Here is a 20343-nt window from a genome sequence, read left to right as displayed (position 1 = left end):
ATGCACTTCTGCAATCTCAATGCCCATGAAAACAGTTTTCAAGTGAGCACTGATAACTTGCTGGTGAACTGCTGACCATTGAAACATGACGTATGATCGATTGGAATCCTCTTCATATCGTTATAGGTACTGGGCACACTGAACAGAAGAATTTTTTCTAGCTCTCCTTCCCATCGCAATATACATCTCGTACTTTGCGCTCGAACTTAGATGAATAAATCATGGTTCGCGATGGGGTTTCACGGCCAAGACATGTCTATGGGACTCCTAGCGAATAAAATGTTTAGATCACGGATCGTTGAATAAAGCCATTGCTTCCAAAAATATGACAAATACGATATAATATAACATGGGTGTAAAAATATGACAACTCCTACAAAAAATGACCGACTTGCAGCCTTGTTTAATTGACGGTTCTGATATTATTATAGAAAAATTAATCCAAATGACAGATGATGAATGAATTTTACCGACTCTGACTTTTGATGATCATTCGTACGAAAGTTCGAAATTTTCTAGAAACAATAAGTCACGTAAGATGACACTCAAAATGCATCGAGGCTAATCGCGACTGATCGATCAATTGTTATATTGTATAATTGATGACCCGAACTTTCAACGACAATTGAGTAAGAGTGTACATCATTTCTGATATATAACCCACAATAAATATTTCTGTTACGTCACGGCGTGGTCAATATCAGACCCGGGTAACCTTATTGATAACATCGGATACTGATGCCATGAGACGCAAAGAAGCCCAGCCAGTCTCTGGCCAGTGGCCTACAGCACCTGTGCTGCCAATTAACTCAATTCGCAGATTGACACTGGTTTGATCAGACTTCTTTACAAGTGAGTGACTGGTTCACTGAAAATTGTGAGCAAAAGGAAAATAGTTGTGCAGTAAAGGAATTGCGAAACCCGGCGATCAAAGTGCCCGAAAGGACGAGGTTCAGGTTTTCTCTTCATTCGACTAATTGAAAGAATATTGGTAAGTGCCTGCTGCATTCGGTTCAAATTCGGATTTCAGCTTGTGTCATTCCAAGCCATAGGGTTGTAATATAGTTTATAATACTACCTTCAAACCATACAATTCTAACGTGGTGAATCATAAATCGTCTTTCACAATCGACTCGGTTTGGATTTCTGATCACACTGTCAAACCTTACTGACTGCATTCAAAAAATGTCTACTATAATCATCAATTTTGATCAGAAGACACGTTCAGAAAAGTTTCTATCTTGAAATCATTGAAATATTGTTCAAATGATCTACTGCTTGTCAAGCACGATAAATTGACGATCGAATCCGTTTTTGTAGTGCCATCATCGGTTTTCATTGCCTGTAAAATTTTTCAAAATTTAGTTTGTGCTCATTGACGTGCCTAAAGAAACAAAATATTTCTTGGACGAAAAAAATTCTTAATTTAGGAATTCCCTTTACCGATCAAGATACGATGAAGGTATTAGGTTTTCATTAGCTAATCATCTAATTCTTGATATTGATGAACTCATTTATGAATACCATGCCACGTGGACATTGATAACTGATACGAAAAGTGATGATTTGCTGAGAATGAACTGATTTTTACCACTTTGATGGTCAACTATGATAGTCTTTATAGTAGAGTACTAACTAACTTGGTATCCAAGTACGAGTTACTACACAGAAGTAACGAAAACTTATCCAGGTTTAGACGCTTGTGCCTAATGATTGGTATTACTCATAGCCGGGGTTGTCTAAAATGCGAACTCTGCTTCAGGCTCCAAGTCCCCTACACTGATCGTTTATTAAAACAAGCTCCAATCTCACATCATATCTAGTGAGAAGTACATGCTCATACATAGCATTTCAATAAGCCCCTTCAAATGCGATAAATATCTTTGTGTGTTATTATTAATACGATATCCGATAAACAGTAAAATCAGAGTACGAGAAAAAAATCCTTAACGTACTGTAGAGAAGCGTCCATTGAAGAATAGCAATCGGATGGTTCACGGTATAATTTTTTCCTGCTGTCCTAAGCGTATTTTTTTCAGTGCCGTAAATTGAGATACTCTTACAGGTCGACAAGGTTGGGGATTTGATGGTTGGCCACTACGTCACTGATTGTGATCATGTAAAACATAATCTACACCTTTCGAAAACGCGCAAGTTTAACGGCGTACGCAGTTGCCATTGATCAAGATACCCGTGCGGAACGAAAGATAGGCGATATCGAATACCATTGTATACACTTATGTCGCGACCTGATTACAACAGGTTTACCTGATGATATTTAGGTACTGGTTGTCTAGTCATCACAGATAAGATCGACGTTACAATCGCGGTGGCGATTACATATCTACGCCATGTAAATGTCACCAGATTTTTTGCACGTTTGAGGCTTGTGTTATTTCCTCCGCAAGGAAGGGTCGCGACATGTTGAAGCATCAAAACCCCAGCATCCCAAGAGAAGGTGCGGAAGCAACCGACATGGACGATTTTTTCGACGACGAGAGTTCGCCCTTGACGGCTCAAGACGAATACGGTGAAAGGTGAGTGGACGTTGCACATAGTCGGCATGGCATAAACGGTTCCATTTCTAACGACTGTCCAAAGGTTATCAGCGGACACCAAGGGATGGGATGTGTTCCGCAACCCGCCGTTAAGGAGAGACTCCGGTTCGATGGCGGACCAGAAGTGCGTCGCGGTGACGCTGAAAATCCTGAAACTGCTAGTCTACATTATTGTTTTCGCGATAGTTTTGAGCTGCGGCGTGATCGCGAAAGGAACGGCCCTCCTCATGACCTCTCAGCTCCAGCTTGACCGGACGGTTTTGTACTGCAACCGACTTCTAGGTAAGTTGAAACGATCCGGTAGATTACCGAGTGCGATGGAAGAGTCTCTAATGTTCTGATATGCGACCAGGGGCGGAAAAAACGTTCGTTGCGTTGCTGCCTGAGGAAGAGAGGGTGTCGTGGATATGGTGCATACTTATCGGGTTTGCAGTGCCCGAAATTGGCACGCTGATCCGCAGCGTGAGAATCTGTGTTTTCAAATCGTCAAGGAAGCCCAAAGTCTCCCACTTCGTCTTTGTGTTTTTAATGGAGACGCTGCACGTGATTGGACTCGCGATACTGTTCATGAGCGTTTTGCCCGACCTAGACGTCATCCAGGGAGCAATGCTGATGAACTGCGTGTGCTTCGTCCCAGCGTTGCTCGGTACGTGATACCCGACAATTGTCGAAGATCAAAACGCATAACAAAACTCAAAATATGATTTTTAATCGCAGGGCTTCTTTCACGGAATGAAAAGGTTGACGGGACGAGGAAGCTTCCGTACATCCTGGCCGACGTGGTTGCCGTGGTCGCGCAGATGACGTCCTTCATAGTTTGGCCCATCCAGAAGACCTCGAATCCAAGCTTGTGGCTGACTCCAGTTTCGCTTATCCTTGTGTCCTGTCGATGGTGGGGGAATTACGTCACCATCCACAGTCCCGTAGGTGAGTAATTGATTAGAAATTGCGAAATCCAACTGCTAAATACAATAATCCGGTGATCGATGGGCGAATTCGCGTTAAATCATAGACATAATAAACTCGCTGGGTCGAATTGAGGAGGAGTTGAAGTACACGAGATACTTCACTTACATCTTCGTCTCCGTATGGAAAATCATTGCGTTTTTCGCATTCTCCATACTGATTCTGCACTTCAAGGGAAACACAATTAGTCACATTTTCACGATGGCCGGAAGTACCTTCAGCAACCATAACATCACCGTCACCGAGGTCCAGTCAACCATTGGCGGCGGAACGATTCCACAACTGTCTGAGGTTGTCCAAAACGGAACGTCGGCGGTCATCATGACGACCTTTACAACTCCGATATACATATTACTGATACAAATGCTTGCAGCATATTTCATTTACATATTTGGTGAGTTGGGAAACGCGATTCTTAGCTGGTTCCCAAATTTCGTCGCAGCTTCGTTACAGTGTTCGTTTCTTCTTTTTTAGGTAAATTCGCATGTAAGATAATGATACAAGAATTCAGCTTCGCGTTACCGATCAGTCTGACAATCCCGACGTCAATTTCCCTTCTCACCGCAGCCTGTAGTCTTCGAAATCGAGATCCCTGTTATTTCCACGGGATGCTACCTGATCACCTCTTTTTCGACTCTCCAACCTTCTACTTCCTTACCGATTTTATATTGGAAGAGCACGCCTGGGTCTGGGTCTTGTGGTTACTGTCCTACACTTGGGTAACGATCCAAATTTGGACACCAAAATGCGAACGTCTTGCTTCAACTGAGAAACTCTTCGTCACACCGATGTACGATACACTTCTCGTCGATCAAGCAATGGCACTGAACAGGCGGCGTGACGACCAGCCAGAAATTTCGGCGAAGGTGAGCACAACATTTTTTTTACTACCAGTACCGATCATACATGATTTCTTGCTTATAGAATGGGACGGGCAGAATCAAAACGAAGGATAAAAAAAAGGATGACAGTGACTCTGATTACACTCCGTACGAACAAACCAATAACTCCGCTCTGGGCACGTCTGTTACCTACACCAGCGATCTGGTAACGAGGGTTTATGTCTGCGCTACCATGTGGCACGAGAATAAGGACGAGATGATCGATTTTCTGAAGAGCATACTTCGATTGGATGAGGATCAATGCGCCAGGCGGAACGCCCAAAATTTTCTAAACGTGGTCGATCCAGACTACTATGAATTGGAGAGTAAGTTTCAAGCGCATGGTGTTGAATTTTCACAAAGTGTAAACAAATGATTGATCACGGGAGAACGACTTAGCTTAAACAATAATTCAAAACTTTTCTGTATCGACTTTTGACCAATGATACAAATCTCCATTGAACCCCATGTCATCAGCTCACATTTTCTTCGATGACGCCTTTGAGGTGTCCGATCACGATGTCAACGACTCGCAGGTAAATCGATTCGTGAGATTGCTCGTGAACGTGCTAGACGAAGCCGCTTCCGACGTCCATCAAACCCGAGTTCATGTTAGTGCGCCGAAAAAATACCCGACGCCTTACGGCGGTCGTCTGATCTGGACGCTACCGGGTAAGACGACGATGATCGCTCATTTGAAGGATAAAAGCAAGATTCGGCATAGAAAACGTTGGAGTCAGGTGAGAGGGTGCCAGAGATTTGATGCCGACATCGTGTAGCATTACAAGCAAAAGTGCAGTTTCAGTAATGCCTATACCTTCCAGGTGATGTACATGTACTACCTCCTTGGTCACCGATTGATGCAGATGCCAATAAGCATCGATCGAAAGGAGATAATTGCTGAGAACACATACCTCCTCACCCTCGACGGCGACATTGACTTTCAGCCCAACGCCGTTAAACTTCTGATTGATTTGATGAAGAGAAATAAGAACCTGGGCGCTGCGTGTGGCCGCATTCATCCCGTCGGATCAGGTAAGTTCGAAATACAGCAGGATCTCGATTGTCCGAATTAATTGGGACCAAACATAGTTCGGATAATCAAAATTTTGGATAATTGAAAATATATTTTTATCTTAAGAGGAACTTCCAGTCGAGATTGACGAAAAATTAATATATCTGCGAAATGATGCTACGTAGCGGAATGCTTCTATAGGATTCGATGATTTATAAGCAATAGGATCTAACAAAGTCACGAAAATCATCGACAACTAGAAAAAATTACTTTTTTGTGTGTAAGTGTCACTTATCTTGACTATTCTCCAAGCGTACGCATCACTGGTGCGATTCAGGCAATGATAACTCCATTCCATATTCAATGCCGAACACAGATATACAAAAATAATTTAGTTTCATGCAACAGTTGCACCGCAAAAAAAACCTGTAATATTTGGTAATTGACATTTGATCTTACAGAATTGACAAGTTTTGGAGGCTGGGTAAATGACAGTTTTCGTTTCGACAATCGACCAACAGAGTGCGCGTGAATCAAATATACAAGATCCGTCGGTAAAACTGTCATGCTAGCCTCCGAGACTCGTCAATTCTATAAGATCTGTTTCACACGTTTTTTGCAAATTTCGATCATTTTCGTGTCTTCGTTAGATCCTAAGACTCATAAGTCAATCCCAAAGGAACAATCTGCTACGTAGCATCGTTTCAGAGATGTATTCATTTTTTGTTAAAATCGACGGGAAATTCCTCTCAAGCGATAGTAATATATACATATACAACACAAATTTAAAACGATAAACAGTCTATTCTAAATACCTAAATCGCAATACGACCACATGCAACAATATATATTTCACGCAAACTCTGTGTGTGCTATAAGGAACAGATAAGGACAAGTAAACTAACGTTGAAAGATGAAAAACGCAATTGAGCATGCTCGAACACGTGTGGTTCTCGCAAAACCGCAACGTTGTATACTTTGCGTCAACATGTATTTTTTAAGCTAACTTTGGGGTAATTAAGTGTACGGATAAACCATGTCATGGTTGGGATAATTTGGGATTCGGATGGCTGCGGTTCGACTAATCGAGCTTCTACTATATGTAAATTCTGTGGCAGCGTAGTTAGTTGACACCTCAAACATTGCAGGTCCAATGGTGTGGTACCAAATGTTCGAATACGCGATCGGGCATTGGCTACAGAAGGCGACCGAGCACACAATCGGCTGTGTGCTCTGCAGTCCAGGATGCTTTTCACTTTTCAGAGGAAAGGCACTTATGGATGACAGAGTGATGAGCAAATATACAACCAGATCAACCGAGGCACGGCACTACGTCCAGTACGATCAGGGTGAGGATCGATGGTTGTGCACTCTGCTGCTGCAGCGTGGTTACAGGGTGAGTGTGACGAAGCCCTATTCACTTTCAGAAACGAGAAAAATACACTCTCTGAACGAAAACAGTAATCGATCCCTCTCTTTCATCGCATTTTGATTATTGACGTGGTTTTTAGGTTGAGTATTCAGCTGCCAGTGATGCCTACACTCATGCACCCGAAGGGTTCAACGAGTTTTACAATCAAAGACGCCGTTGGGTTCCCTCGACAATGGCCAACATCATGGATCTGATTATGAACTCTAAGCGTACCATCAAGAACAATGACAACATATCGCTGGTGTACATGTCATACCAAATCCTGCTCATGGGTAAGTTGCCTACGAGCTTATATTGTTTTTCATGAACGCGATAGTTAGTGTAAGAAGAGTAATGCACATATGACCAGGTAATTAACGCAATGATTTTGGAATTAACAGTTGGTACAATCCTTGGACCGGGTACAATCTTTCTAATGTTGGTTGGAGCCTGCGTTGCTGCATTCCAGATCGATAATTGGACGAGTTTCTTTTGGAACCTAATCCCGATTGTGATATTCATGATCATCTGTTTCACTTGTAAATCTCACGTGCAAGTAAGTACATGAGAACATTGTTTCACAGTACAAAGATAAATATGGTAATAAAGTAACTTTAGAACATGGCTTGCGGTTGTTTTGTACAGAATTAGGCTCACGTTCGTATCTGTCTTTCATTTGCTTGTCTTTCTTGTAATCGTGACACGATCGACTGCTTTTTCAGACTACAACGTGTTAATCAACATGGCTATTGATTCGAACCAGAAGTTAATGACTAGCTTCACCATTGCAATTCGCTATTCATGCAGAAAACCACAAACTTCGATACACTGATCCTTGACTTCCTCCGTGTGCAAAAATCTGCAAATTTTTTTTCAACCTTCAATGACAACGAATGGTCATTAATAAATTACTTTTACAGCTTTTCATAGCCGGATTCATCAGCATCGGATACGGACTCGTAATGATGGCTGTGATAGTTGGAGTACTGATACAAATAGCAGACGATGGTTGGGCCGCGCCCAGCTCCCTTTTTCTCTTCCTGGTAGTCGGGCAACTGATTATAGCAGGGCTACTGCATCCCCAGGAACTGCTCTGTCTACCCTGCGGAATAATCTACTATGTAACAATACCTTCCATGTACCTGCTGCTGGTGATATATTCTATCACAAACCTGAACAACGTTACTTGGGGAACTAGAGAAGTGCAAGTAAAGAAGACTATTGGGGTAATTACATTACTGCATCACAAAGTGTTTCACAAATGATGATACGTTCGCATCGAATCATTTATCCAACGAATTTCACAACAGGAATGGGACGACGAGAAGGTAGAGGCTGAGAAAACTGCGTGGCAGCGTAAAAATAAACCGCTTCTCGACATCCTCCGAGACAGCGAGGGCACCGACAAGAATGACCAGGGATCTATCGACTTCTCATGCGCCGGATTATTCAGATGTATGTTTTGCACCCACGACAAGCCATTTGACAAGAAACAGGAGCTAATCACAATCGCCGAATCTTTGGAGAAAGTTCAGATGCAACTAATGAAGATAGAGAGGTAATTAAACGTTAAAGAATAAATTTCAAAACTTTTTTAATTCGAAATAACAATTCATCTAACGATAGAGTCGTTGAACCTCAACCACATCTACCAGGACGGAAATTTACAATGGCCTATGCAGACATGATGGAGCCAATTGAGGAAAATTCAATCGAGGCCGATCAACTGGACAGCGAGTCAGATACGCTGAGTCAGGATCTGGAAGTCCACCGCGAACGCACCTTTCTGGTGAGTCCTTACTGGTTGGAGGACGAAAGTCTGCAGAAGGGAGAAGTCGATTTCCTTTCAACTCAGGAGGAACAGTTCTGGAAGGAGATACTCGACGAGTATCTCTTCCCAATTGATGAAGACCAAGCAGAGAAGGTGGGCAGTTCGGGGTTCCTTCGCATTGATGATCGGACGAATATGAACAAATTCTGTAAGTGTGAATTTTCTCTTTTTGCAGGAACGTATCGCTACCGATCTGAAAGAACTTCGGAACAAGTGTGTCTTTGCATTTTTCATGTTAAACGCACTATTCGTGCTGATCATATTTTTAATGCAACTGAACAAGGAGAGTTTACACATCAAGTGGCCGTTCGGCGCTAAGACAAACATCACCTACGACGAGACTGCCCTTGAGGTAACACCGTCAAAATTTGACGAAGTTCAATTCCTGAATGATAAATTATGAAAACCTATGGTTTTCTTCTTTCCTCTTCCAGGTTCACGTAACCACAGAATCCCTACAGCTCGAACCAATCGGTATTGTGTTTGTCTGCTCGTTCGCACTGGTTCTGGTAATCCAGTTTATAGCAATGTTCTTCCATCGCTTTGGAACATTAGCCCACATCCTAGCAAGTACAACACTGGACTGGTATTGCTGCAAAAAGGTAAGTCAGTGCCTTTCAGTAGAGCGAGCACAAATGTGAAGAAGCAAAATTTACCTTATTACACTTCATTCAACAGGCCGAGAATGTTTCGGTTGAGACATTACAGATCAACGATGCTGTTGAGATAGTTAAAGACCTTCAAAGATTGGACGTAATGGATCGTGAATACGAGGAAATAACCAGCAAAGAGCCTGGCCGAAGAAAGACTGTCCGTAACTTAGAGAGCGCTAAACGAAAGACGCGCGTGATGAACAACCTGGACGACGCTTTCAGGCAGAGATTCTTCAGTATAGCAGAAGACTTGAGTAAGGTTCTCCCGTAATTAGATTTCGAAAAATTTTACAATGTCTCATGGCCAAAAACTTTCTAATCTGTCTATCAGGATTGCCCAGCGAAATGGCAACCCGAAGGTCGATTCAAGCAGTGAAAGCATTCGAGATGCGAAGGAACACAATTTTGGCTGAAAGGAAGCAGTCGAAATTGCAAGCCCAAGCAGGGGGAAGCAGTATATACGGAATGTTCGGGAAACCCACTAGTATGCGTCTTAGACCAGTAAGTAATCCCGATAATTCGGATGATGAAGAAGTCGACAGAAGCCCGGGCGTTATCAACCTCGGATTTGATCATGAAGATTCCCCGAGAGTATAAACTGTTCGTTCTCTTTGGTGTATCCCAGAAACTTGTTACTATTGTGCAGTGCAGTGAAATATAACCTACTGAAGAACTGGCGCGGAACTTTAAGTCAGTGCGCGAGTGAATTTCAATTTCCGGTGGCGATATCAGTAAAATGGAAGTGGTTTTCTCTCACTCTATTTCACTCTTCCGAACTACGATATTCAAATATATAAAAATAATTGTGTCTCTAGGTTACTTTTTTGTACAAATTTATCTTCTATTTTTAAATATTTTGAAGTGTTAAATAAATTTTTACATAGTATCAAAAGATAATCACTGTTGTTTCCCTGATCAAGAGTCACTCTGCTGTGAACGGAGCCACGTTAGCTTTTATCTGTAAAATCCCCACCAACGAATCGAGCATGACTCGACTTCGAGAGCTCTGACGATGTTGCAAACTTATTTTCAAGGCAGTGTAAAATATAAATTCGAAATCGAGAGTGATACGGTTGCCACGAGAATAGGTTTATCAATGTCTATTACGATCGGTGATCCAAACGTTGCAAAGTAAGTATCACTTACTTGAGAGCTCGTTCCGTTCCCTTCCCCACTCTGTTCTGTTTTGCTTTTTTTCTGATACAACAACAAATCTTTTGAATGACGTCATCGTCAGTATCAGATTCCGAAGTAACCTTCCTCAAAGTATAAGAAACTCTGCCGCGTTAGGTCTCTCTCGTTAATCTCGAGTCAGTATTGAGACGACACGCGTTTTACACACTTGCAATAAATTCCATAATCTAGTTTTCAGTGTAAGTGTTGATTTGTATCAGAAATTGGTTTAAAGGTTCGGCGAGAGACGCAGTCCGCAAAGTGCTCAGTGGAAACAGATAATCGACATTTGGACTGATCGTTGATCCCACAAATCAAAGGAACACGACGCGTGTGTTCAGTTTGATATCAGCCGTTCATTCCGGCGTCCATGTTGCAAGTTTCTGCAGCTACGTAGTCTGTGACTAATACTAATTGCTAATTGGCACCGAACAGTAAGTTGAATTATAAATTACGCTGGTCTATCCAAATCCATAACATAGAACTCGAAACTGAAAATTCACTGTGCCACGTGCCGGTAAAACTGGCCAAAATAGCCTTGCCAACAACGGATGATACAAAAACTGTTTTACTGATTTGGAAGATTTGAAAGTGGCTTCGAATCTTTAGAGCTGACAATTAACGTATCTACGAATATCGCGTTAGTACTGCTAGTCCATTAAGACTTCCAACCATAAATGCACAGTTCGGAGACCATATATAATTTCTCATCAGTAAACCCTAATATAACTCTGACAGCTATAGAAAACACATATCAAATGATCTAAATTTTAGGTTTCGCCTGTCATGGAAGTATTCATATTGTATGAATGATTCTGGACTGGTGAACTATGTGCCATTTTGATGATTATGAAGTAGACACTGATTTACTAGTGCGGGGTGTATAATTGGACAATTCGATATCGTCGATATTAGCTGATTATCGACAGTCAGTTACAAATTGGATAATTTGACACTCGATTGAGATAGATGATTCGTTGAAAGCCAGCATATGGGACGATTGAGTTCGTGTAGCAAAGAAAATTTATGAGCCGCGGTCTATGAAATGAACACGTCATTTCTACTTTCTTGATTATACGTCACTTTATGAAGGATGTGATTTGGTGAATACAGCAATGACAATAATAATCATAGCTACTGAGTTGTTTTGATATTACTGATAGTTAATCGGCAACCAGCAATTAGGGATGTAAACCTAAGATCAGTCCACTGATATGGCTTCTCCAAATAACGCCCCATAATCAAGCTTATTTAGAAACACACATATACTATAAAAATGTATCTGTCTATACGTATTGTCTATACGTATATATAGACTTGATTACGTTTCAATTACTTAGCCAACGACAATCGGTATCATTTCAGAGAAGGTGATACCAGTGATAAAAAAGTATACCAAAAATCATGACACGTTTCATATCCAGACAACAAAAGGCCATTGTTAATATTGCCGTCTGAGTTCGAACGTTGTCTTGTTTGGTTTGAAAGTTTCGACGAAAGAATCAGCATCTGGCGCACAAAAAACCTTCATTTATTATTGATAAAAAAATGTCTCGGGCATCAAAATCCAGGTGCCGAACTCTAATCCCAAAAACTCATGAAAAATTACAGCCGTGTATCATAAACAATTACAAAATAATTATAGCATGTCAGATATGACATATAGAGCATTATTTGAGAAGATATGAACGCTGCGACCGTATGATACTTAAGAACTCTTGAAACTCTGGCACCAATCTGAGTGCGAGGTATAAAGATTCGTTAAATATTTCAAACTTAAGACTTCAGCAATACTTTTTACGATTTTTTATGACCTGTAATATAAGCTCATTTGTCCCGAAATTATTTATTGTTCAATTACTTTCTTGCGATAAACATCAGGCAACACAATAATGTTTCACAGGTTTTGGAATGATTGGTTTGATAAAAGTATGATAGAATTTTAGATAAACGGTATCGCGTAGCCGTATCTTTCTGACTAAAGGCCGCTAACAATAAGTTGGTATAATATCACCCAATATTGCTCGACTAGAGAACGCGCATGCCAAGGTAAGATAAATTCAAATACCACAAGTATCGGCTTCGTCAAATCGCAAGGACCTTCACACCATCGGGTGTCTAAAGATAATGAGCTTGAATTATGCGTAATCGATACCAACGTGCAAAAATTTCCGTTATCAAGGCCCAGTGAGGCAAAAAGAGACTGTATTTCGTTTACAGCAAAGGTTCGAGATGGCCAAAAATCCTAACGGATTTGTCCCGGGCATCGGGACCGTCGGGCCAGTCGATTTCTCAGATGATGAAAGCACCCCACTAGCAGTCCAAGAGCAATATGCTGCAAGGTGAGAACCACCAAACGAGATATGAATTCGCAAATACAACTGCAACGTATCATAAACGTTCATTTCTTTATGCCTCCGTTCGTAAATACACACAGCTTAAAAACAGTCACGGAAGCTAAAGAATGGGACTTATTTCGGAACCCACCATTAAAGGAGGACTCGGGTTCGATGGCCGAACAGAACTGCTTGCAGCTGGTGATAAAGATATCAAAAATCGTGGCCTACCTTCTTGTTTTTGCTATAGTCTTGAGCTGTAGCGTCATTGCCAAGGGAACAATACTGTTCATGACCTCTCAACTGCGGGACGACAGGACTATTTACTACTGCAACGAGCAGCTAGGTATGAAAGCCCATTAAAACAATTTATTGGGCGCTTACGAATGATCGCGTTGTTTTCAGGAACGACAAAAACATTCGCAGCCACTTTACCAGAGGAAGAAAAGATAGCTTGGATATGGTGCATAATGTTTGCCTTTTCGATCACCGAAATCTTGACGCTCGTCCGAAGTTTGAGAATCCTCTGTTTCAAGTCGTACGGAAAACCAAAGGTGGCCCATTTCATAGTTGTATGGATTACAGAAACCGCCCATGTTATTGGACTGGCCATTTTGATTGTAAGCGTATTACCTGACCTCGATGTAATTCAGGGAGCAATGCTGACAAATTGCCTGTGCTTCGTTCCAGGACTGCTCGGTGAGTGAAAACTGAACAAAAAAGTCTTTCAACCAGTATGGGGAATGATGAAAAATGGCTAATTCGTAGGGCTTCTCTCTCGCTACAAGAAACGTGATAAGCCGATACTGTTCCTTCTATTTATCGTGGATGTTGCCGCTCTCGCGATGCAGGTCACGGGATTTGTGGTATGGCCATTCGTCTACATCTCGAACCCAGCCTTATGGCTAACCCCCGTTGCTCTAGTGCTAGTATCCTGCCGTTGGTGGGAAAACTACGTTTCAATTCAGAGCCCCTTGGGTGAGTCTAACGAAACATCCACGCAGTAGCATGTGATGATCCTTAAATTTTCCACGACTACAGGAATCGTAAGATACTTGGGTCAAGTGAAGGAGGAACTGAAGTTTACGAGGTCCGCGACCTACCTCGTGGTGTCAATTTGGAAGATAGCGGCTTTCGTCCTGACTACTTTGTCAATTCTACACATGAAGGGCACTACGATCAGTAACTTATTTACCATGTTCGGAACCACATTCAACGAGCACAATGTCACCGTTTCCGAGGTTCAGTCGACGATTGGCGGAGGGACCATCCCCGACCTATCAGAGGTTCTTCCCGACGGAGTAACGGCGATTGTAACCACGAACTCTCTCACTCCGGTGTACGTGATGCTGATACAAATATTGGCAGCATACTTCACCTACATTTTTGGTAAGTTTAACATTAAAAGTGCCTTTCCATTCAAATGGTAATAGCAATTTATTAATTTTTCAGGTAAACTCGCTTGCAAGATATTAATGCAGGGATTTGGCTACGCCTTGCCCATTAACTTGACCGTCCCCGTCTCGATATCACTCCTGCTCGTCATGTGCATTCTGCGAAACGAAGAACCTTGCACTTTTCACGGTTTCATTCCTGACTATCTCTTCTATCAGTCGCCGTCTTTAAACTCATTGAGCGATTTCATTTGGAGTGAGTACGCTTGGGTATGGATATTATGGCTGCTTTCGCAAACGTGGATCACCATCCACATATGGACTCCGAAATGCGAACGTCTTGCGACAACCGAGAAGCTTTTTGTGCTGCCGCTGTACGATGGACTGTTGGTCGACCAATCGTTGGCACTCAACAGACAGCGAAACGATGAGCCGAACATGACCGATGAGGTGCAACAATATTTTCTGTGAGGTATTGAAAACTTCATCATTTATACGGAATATGAAACACTTTACAGAGTTTCGTGAGGCACGACGAAGACTATGACACCTTATACGAACAGAACGAAGGGTTGGGAACTGCTCACACAGCCAGCAGGAATAGCGATCTGGTGACTAGAATTCACGTGTGCGCCACGATGTGGCATGAGAACAAGGAGGAAATGATGGAGTTCTTAAAGAGCATTCTGCGACTGGATGAGGATCAGTGCGCCAGAAGGAACGCACAGAACTTCCTTAAGATTATTGACCCCGATTACTATGAATTGGAAAGTAAGTGGTCAATCGGTTTTATTACCATACATGACACCGTTGCATTGTCCCAAATCTACTGACTGCGTTCTCAGCTCACATATTCTTTGACGACGCGTTCGAGATGTCAGATCATGATGAAAACGAATCGCAGGTGAATTGGTTCGTAAAACTTCTCGTGAATACGCTGGATGAGGCAGCGTCGAACGTTCATCAAACGACGATGCACGTCAGTGCGCCAAAGAAGTACCCGACACCCTATGGGGGTCGTTTGGTATGGACACTTCCAGGAAAGACAAAGATGATTGCTCATCTTAAGGACAAGAGCAAAATTCGGCACAGGAAACGTTGGAGCCAGGTGAGATGAAGCTAAGCCCAGAACGGTGAACTGAGTCATTAAAATTTGCGACACTGTATTGCTTTTAGGTCATGTACATGTACTATCTTCTCGGTCACCGACTAATGCAACTGCCAATCAGCATCGAACGGAAGGAAATTATTGCTGAGCATACATTCCTTCTCGCGCTTGACGGCGACATTGACTTCCAGCCAGCCGCTGTCAAGCTCCTGATCGACTTAATGAAAAAAAACAAGAACCTCGGTGCTGCATGTGGCCGCATCCATCCAGTAGGATCTGGTAAGTTCGCGATCGTAAACTTCGCACCAGTACAGCTAGTGATACCGTCACTATTCCAGGTTTCATGGTGTGGTACCAAATGTTCGAATACGCGATCGGACATTGGCTACAAAAGGCGACCGAGCACACGATCGGTTGCGTGCTTTGCAGCCCTGGATGCTTTTCACTTTTCAGAGGCAAGGCGCTTATGGACGATAGAGTGATGAGCAAATACACGACGACTTCCAACGAAGCCCGGCACTACGTTCAGTACGATCAGGGTGAGGATCGATGGCTATGCACTCTGCTGTTGCAGCGGGGTTACAGGGTATGGTTTGCGAGTTCTGATTTCTTCGGAAAAATATGAATAACTGATTATCTGAACGAAAATAGTTATTCCTTGCTCTCTTTCATCACATTTTCATTATTGGCATTGTTTTTAGGTTGAGTACTCGGCTGCCAGTGACGCCTACACACACGCACCCGAAGGGTTCAACGAATTTTTTAATCAACGACGTCGTTGGGTTCCCTCGACAATGGCCAACATAATGGATCTAATAGGAGACTCCAAACGGACCGTAAAAAACAATGATAACATATCGACTGTTTATATGTGGTATCAGACCTTCCTTATGGGTAAGTCGATACCTTTAACCACTTCAAGCGGTTTGTTTGAACTTAAAAATCACCGTTTAATCAACAGTTGGAACGATCCTCGGACCGGGAACAATATTTCTCATGCTGGTTGGTGCCTGTAGCGCGGCTTTCGGAATTGGAAACTGGCCGAGTTTTCATTACAATCTCGTGCCGGTTGTGATATTCATGATTGTCTGCCTAACTTGTAAATCCAGTATACAAGTAAGCAGTTCATCACTATATTGACACTAATTTTCTGCGATATGTATGTTCAAATAAGAGACACGTCTGTTATGGTTAGTGTCTCTCGCGGTACCGGGGTTCATCTTTATTATGCTTATTCGTATTAATGGTGACAGTATAGATGTTTGTGTGTGTGTTTGTACGTGATCTCTTTACAGTTCCATTATGCGTTTATCATGGGTAGGTACTAATAACACTTTCCGGTAGCTTTTCGTAGCCGCGGTAATCAGCATGGGATACGGTATTGTTATGATGGCCGTGATAGTGGCTATTATAATACAAATGGCGGACGATGGTTGGGTCGCTCCCAGCTCTCTTTTTCTAATCCTAATCACCGGCCAGCTGGTCTTAGCGGGACTCATGCATCCCCAAGAATTGATGTGTCTTCCGTGCGGAATAATCTACTACGTAACAATACCTGCCATGTACATGCTGCTGGTTATATACTCCATCACAAATCTTAACAATGTCGCCTGGGGTACCAGAGAAGTGCAAGTCAAGAAGACAGCTGCGGTAATTATATATCATCATGTCACCTTACAATTCATGTAATAGTAAATTCGTACTTTCAATCGTAGACTGAGAAATCGAACAAATTACCAGTTTCCCAATATTCCTAGAAGACCTAATTAGCTTGGATATCCCCGAATGATGTTAGATATCGTAATGAAAATGTCATCACATTTTTTCAACCACCGTCAGGAATTAGAGGAAGATAAAAAAGAAGCTGAGGAGGCTGCACGAAAGGGTAAGCAAAAGTCGCTCTTCGGTTTTCTGCAAGACGGCAAAGGAAACAGCACAGACGATAACGGTTCGATAGAGATCTCGCTGGCCGGATTGTTCAAGTGCATATTATGCACCCACAACAACCCATCCGACGAAAAGCAGCAGCTAAACGCAATTGCGACGTCCCTAAACCAGATGGAGAAGAAGTTGGAGAACATATCGAAGTAAGAGCTAATTGTCACAAATGAATTAAAAAAACATCTTAGCGCCCTTCGAGAGAAAATAATTGAAATCTGTCACCAATAGGGCCATAGATCCTCAAGGCCACGCTCCGAGACAAAGGCGAGTTTCGTTCACCCGGCCTGGTGGCGAAGCCACCAACCTGGACGACGAGAATCCAACGAACAAGGACCAAGTTGAAAGTGACACGGAGAGCACGGTGAGCCAGAACACTGAGGGCGAGCGAGACCGTACATTTTTGGTGAGTCCTTACTGGTTGGAGGATGAGGATCTTAAGAAGGGAGAGGTCGATTTCCTATCACCACAAGAGGAACAATTCTGGAAGGACATACTCGAGAAGTACCTCTTTCCGATCGACGAAGACAAGGCAGAGAAGGTAAAAAAACAGAAATTTGTTCGAAGTACATTCCATGTCTTATGACTCTTGCCCTAATACCGGTAATCGGATTTGTAGACACGAATTGCTGGTGACCTGAAAGAACTTCGCGACAAAAGTTTCTTCGCATTTTTCATGCTGAATGCCCTTTTCGTCATGATCGTATTCTTGATGCAGCTCAACAAAGATGATCTACACATTGAGTGGCCCTGGGGTATCCAAACGAATATTACCTACGACGAAACTGCCCTGGAGGTTCGCGAGTAGTCATTTACTCTTTCCAAATTTTAATTTTAATTACGATATGGATATGAATTCAGTTTGTTTTCCACTTTTCAGGTGAACTTGACCTCTGAGTACCTTCAACTCGAGCCAATCGGTCTAGTGTTTGTATTTTCGTTCGCTCTGGTACTGGTCATACAATTTATAGCGATGCTGTTCCACAGATGCGGCACCTTTGCACATATCGTGGCAACCACAACGCTGGATTGGTACTGTTGCAAAAAGGTAAGCAAATATTCGGATCCTTGAACCAAGACGTTATCCCGATCGTAAGTGACTTAGAAACTACACGCGTGTTAAAGACCGGTGTGTACAAGGAATGGCCCGGATAACGAAAGATTATGCCTGGGAAGAAATATTCAATACCGCTCAGGAATCGGGAGAATGAACAAATTATATATATATATATTCTCGATAACAGTACGTTAACAACACGTCGATAATTTAGAGACGCCAGATTAAATAAATCCAGTAACTTGCTATGATCTACTCGTTCTTTTATTTCTATCATTCGACACACACACACTCTTCTCTCTTCTGACTTTCTTCTTACTACCTTCACTGTCAACTCTCTACTACTCACTTGCTCTCTCGCTGTACACTCCATCTACCTTTAACTCACACTCCTATTACCATATCTCTACAATTCGCTGCCATCTGTCTTTCATCGTATCTAACACGTGCATTATCCTATTCGCGTTTTTCCCCTCAACAGCCGGAAGACGTATCGGAACAAGCATTGTTGAGCAAAGATGCGGTTCAGATAGTGAAAGATCTTCAACGACTCGATAGCATTGATGAAACAAATAATGAAGACAGTCTAAAACCGCCTGCAAGACGCACCACTGTTCGCAACCTGGAAAAGAATAGAAGAAAAACGCAGACGAATAAAAATCTTGACAGTGCATTTAGGGAAAGATTCTTTAGCATAGCCGAGGGCCCAGGTAGGTTTTACTCCTCGTAAGAAGGAAGTAATCAGATAAAGTCGATGAAGAGTACAAAATTATAAACTCATTCTTTGATTGGCTCCCCAGATTTTTCACGGCGCATGTCTTCCCGAAGATCAACTGTAGCTTTCAAGGCGTTCGAAGCTAGACGCCACAGTATTTTGGCCGAGAAGAGAAAATCCCAAATGCAAGTTATGCCGGGAGGAGCATCGAGCAGTAATTACAGCGTGGCAAGGACATCGTTGACCATGCAGCCCAAAATGAGTAGGAGAGGCAGCCAAGCATCCATCATCATGCGAGTCTCAGATACGCACCCAGGCGTCGTTAATCTCGCTTTTGATCCAGAAGAAGATCCCAGAGCTTAATCAAATATCGCGCTTCTATGTAACGCGTTTTCATGAAATCCAGAATGTGTCATAAAACTAGAGAATGCACCCGGATTCGGTTGAATAATTCCTTTTTCAAGTGCTGGATATTTTTTGGTTAAAAATATTTTCAAATTTTGCTATTTTAATTATTGTGGTTGAATAAATGCAGTTCTTGACAAATTTCTGGTCGTCTCAAAATATTTTTCAATATATCCAAGACCCTCTTTTTACAGCATTTTTATCAACATTGACTAAGATATTCAAAAAAACAAATTCTCTGCAATGGCTGCGAAAAATTCACGTTAAATCATTCATGTGTAGTTATTTGTGCTATCTAGCCGTAGTTTGATGAGATAATTACAACATAACTGAATCATAATCATAATCATGGTAATTTACCCATTTTCCGAACTTAATTTCCCTCTCTCCTTATCATACCTTATTCTTGTATAAAAAACAGTGTTTTTGTGATCCTCTTCTAAAATGAATAAAACATGTTTGGAAACATCGTTGGGGGAGTAAATTCCTCGTTACGTAAAAAAGAATATTTAAATTATATTGTAAATGGTTGATTCATAAAGAGTGAATAAATATAGAATGTATGTGTATACTTCGTTGCACATTGGCTGGTGAATATTTAGATTGGAAAAAAAATTTTCATCCAATAATTACTTGTTCTTCTTGTGTAATGATAATAGTAATTAGTATTGCAATTCGAGTCTTCGCAAACGAAAATTCTTTTAAATTTCAAGAGTTTCGTGTCATATGGTATTGAAAAATAGTAAGCAATTAGTCATTTTATAATCATTGCAATGAAAATTTCAGAGCTAAATTTTTTCAGCCTGAAACGACACTGTAAACTGATGAAATATTGTTAAGATATTTCAAAAAAACTTACCAATTGCAGTTCATTCCTGATGACATCTGCTGCAGCGAAGCGG

The 20343-nt window shown here is 41.9% G+C and overlaps 2 protein-coding genes across 2 annotated transcripts; both read left to right on the top strand.

Moving 5' to 3' along the window:
* The first annotated feature begins 786 nt into the window (after positions 1-786).
* Positions 787-10124, top strand: LOC124182378 (chitin synthase chs-2-like). The gene is made up of 20 exons (XM_046569558.1): positions 787-991; positions 2066-2537; positions 2602-2840; positions 2911-3204; positions 3276-3485; positions 3571-3918; positions 3999-4390; positions 4449-4731; positions 4883-5145; positions 5230-5440; positions 6569-6816; positions 6932-7124; positions 7233-7387; positions 7752-8057; positions 8142-8389; positions 8458-8755; positions 8838-9014; positions 9097-9264; positions 9341-9569; positions 9647-10124. The coding sequence occupies exons 2-20, from the start codon at positions 2422-2424 to the stop codon at positions 9910-9912; spliced, it is 4644 nt and encodes a 1547-aa protein (XP_046425514.1). The 5' UTR covers positions 787-991; positions 2066-2421; the 3' UTR covers positions 9913-10124.
* Positions 10125-10597: 473 nt separating this feature from the next.
* LOC124182379 (chitin synthase chs-2-like) lies at positions 10598-19941 on the top strand. The gene is made up of 20 exons (XM_046569559.1): positions 10598-10922; positions 12709-12830; positions 12926-13170; positions 13230-13523; positions 13593-13802; positions 13866-14213; positions 14277-14668; positions 14737-14989; positions 15064-15326; positions 15395-15605; positions 15665-15912; positions 16028-16220; positions 16288-16442; positions 16671-16976; positions 17166-17413; positions 17496-17805; positions 17884-18060; positions 18145-18312; positions 18803-19031; positions 19122-19941. The coding sequence occupies exons 2-20, from the start codon at positions 12721-12723 to the stop codon at positions 19397-19399; spliced, it is 4638 nt and encodes a 1545-aa protein (XP_046425515.1). The 5' UTR covers positions 10598-10922; positions 12709-12720; the 3' UTR covers positions 19400-19941.
* The last annotated feature ends 402 nt before the right edge of the window (positions 19942-20343 follow it).

Source organism: Neodiprion fabricii, chromosome 5, assembly GCF_021155785.1.
Source record: "Neodiprion fabricii isolate iyNeoFabr1 chromosome 5, iyNeoFabr1.1, whole genome shotgun sequence".
In the NCBI taxonomy this organism is placed as follows: Eukaryota; Metazoa; Arthropoda; class Insecta; order Hymenoptera; family Diprionidae; genus Neodiprion; species Neodiprion fabricii.
This window is presented reverse-complemented; position numbering and strand designations above follow the sequence as displayed.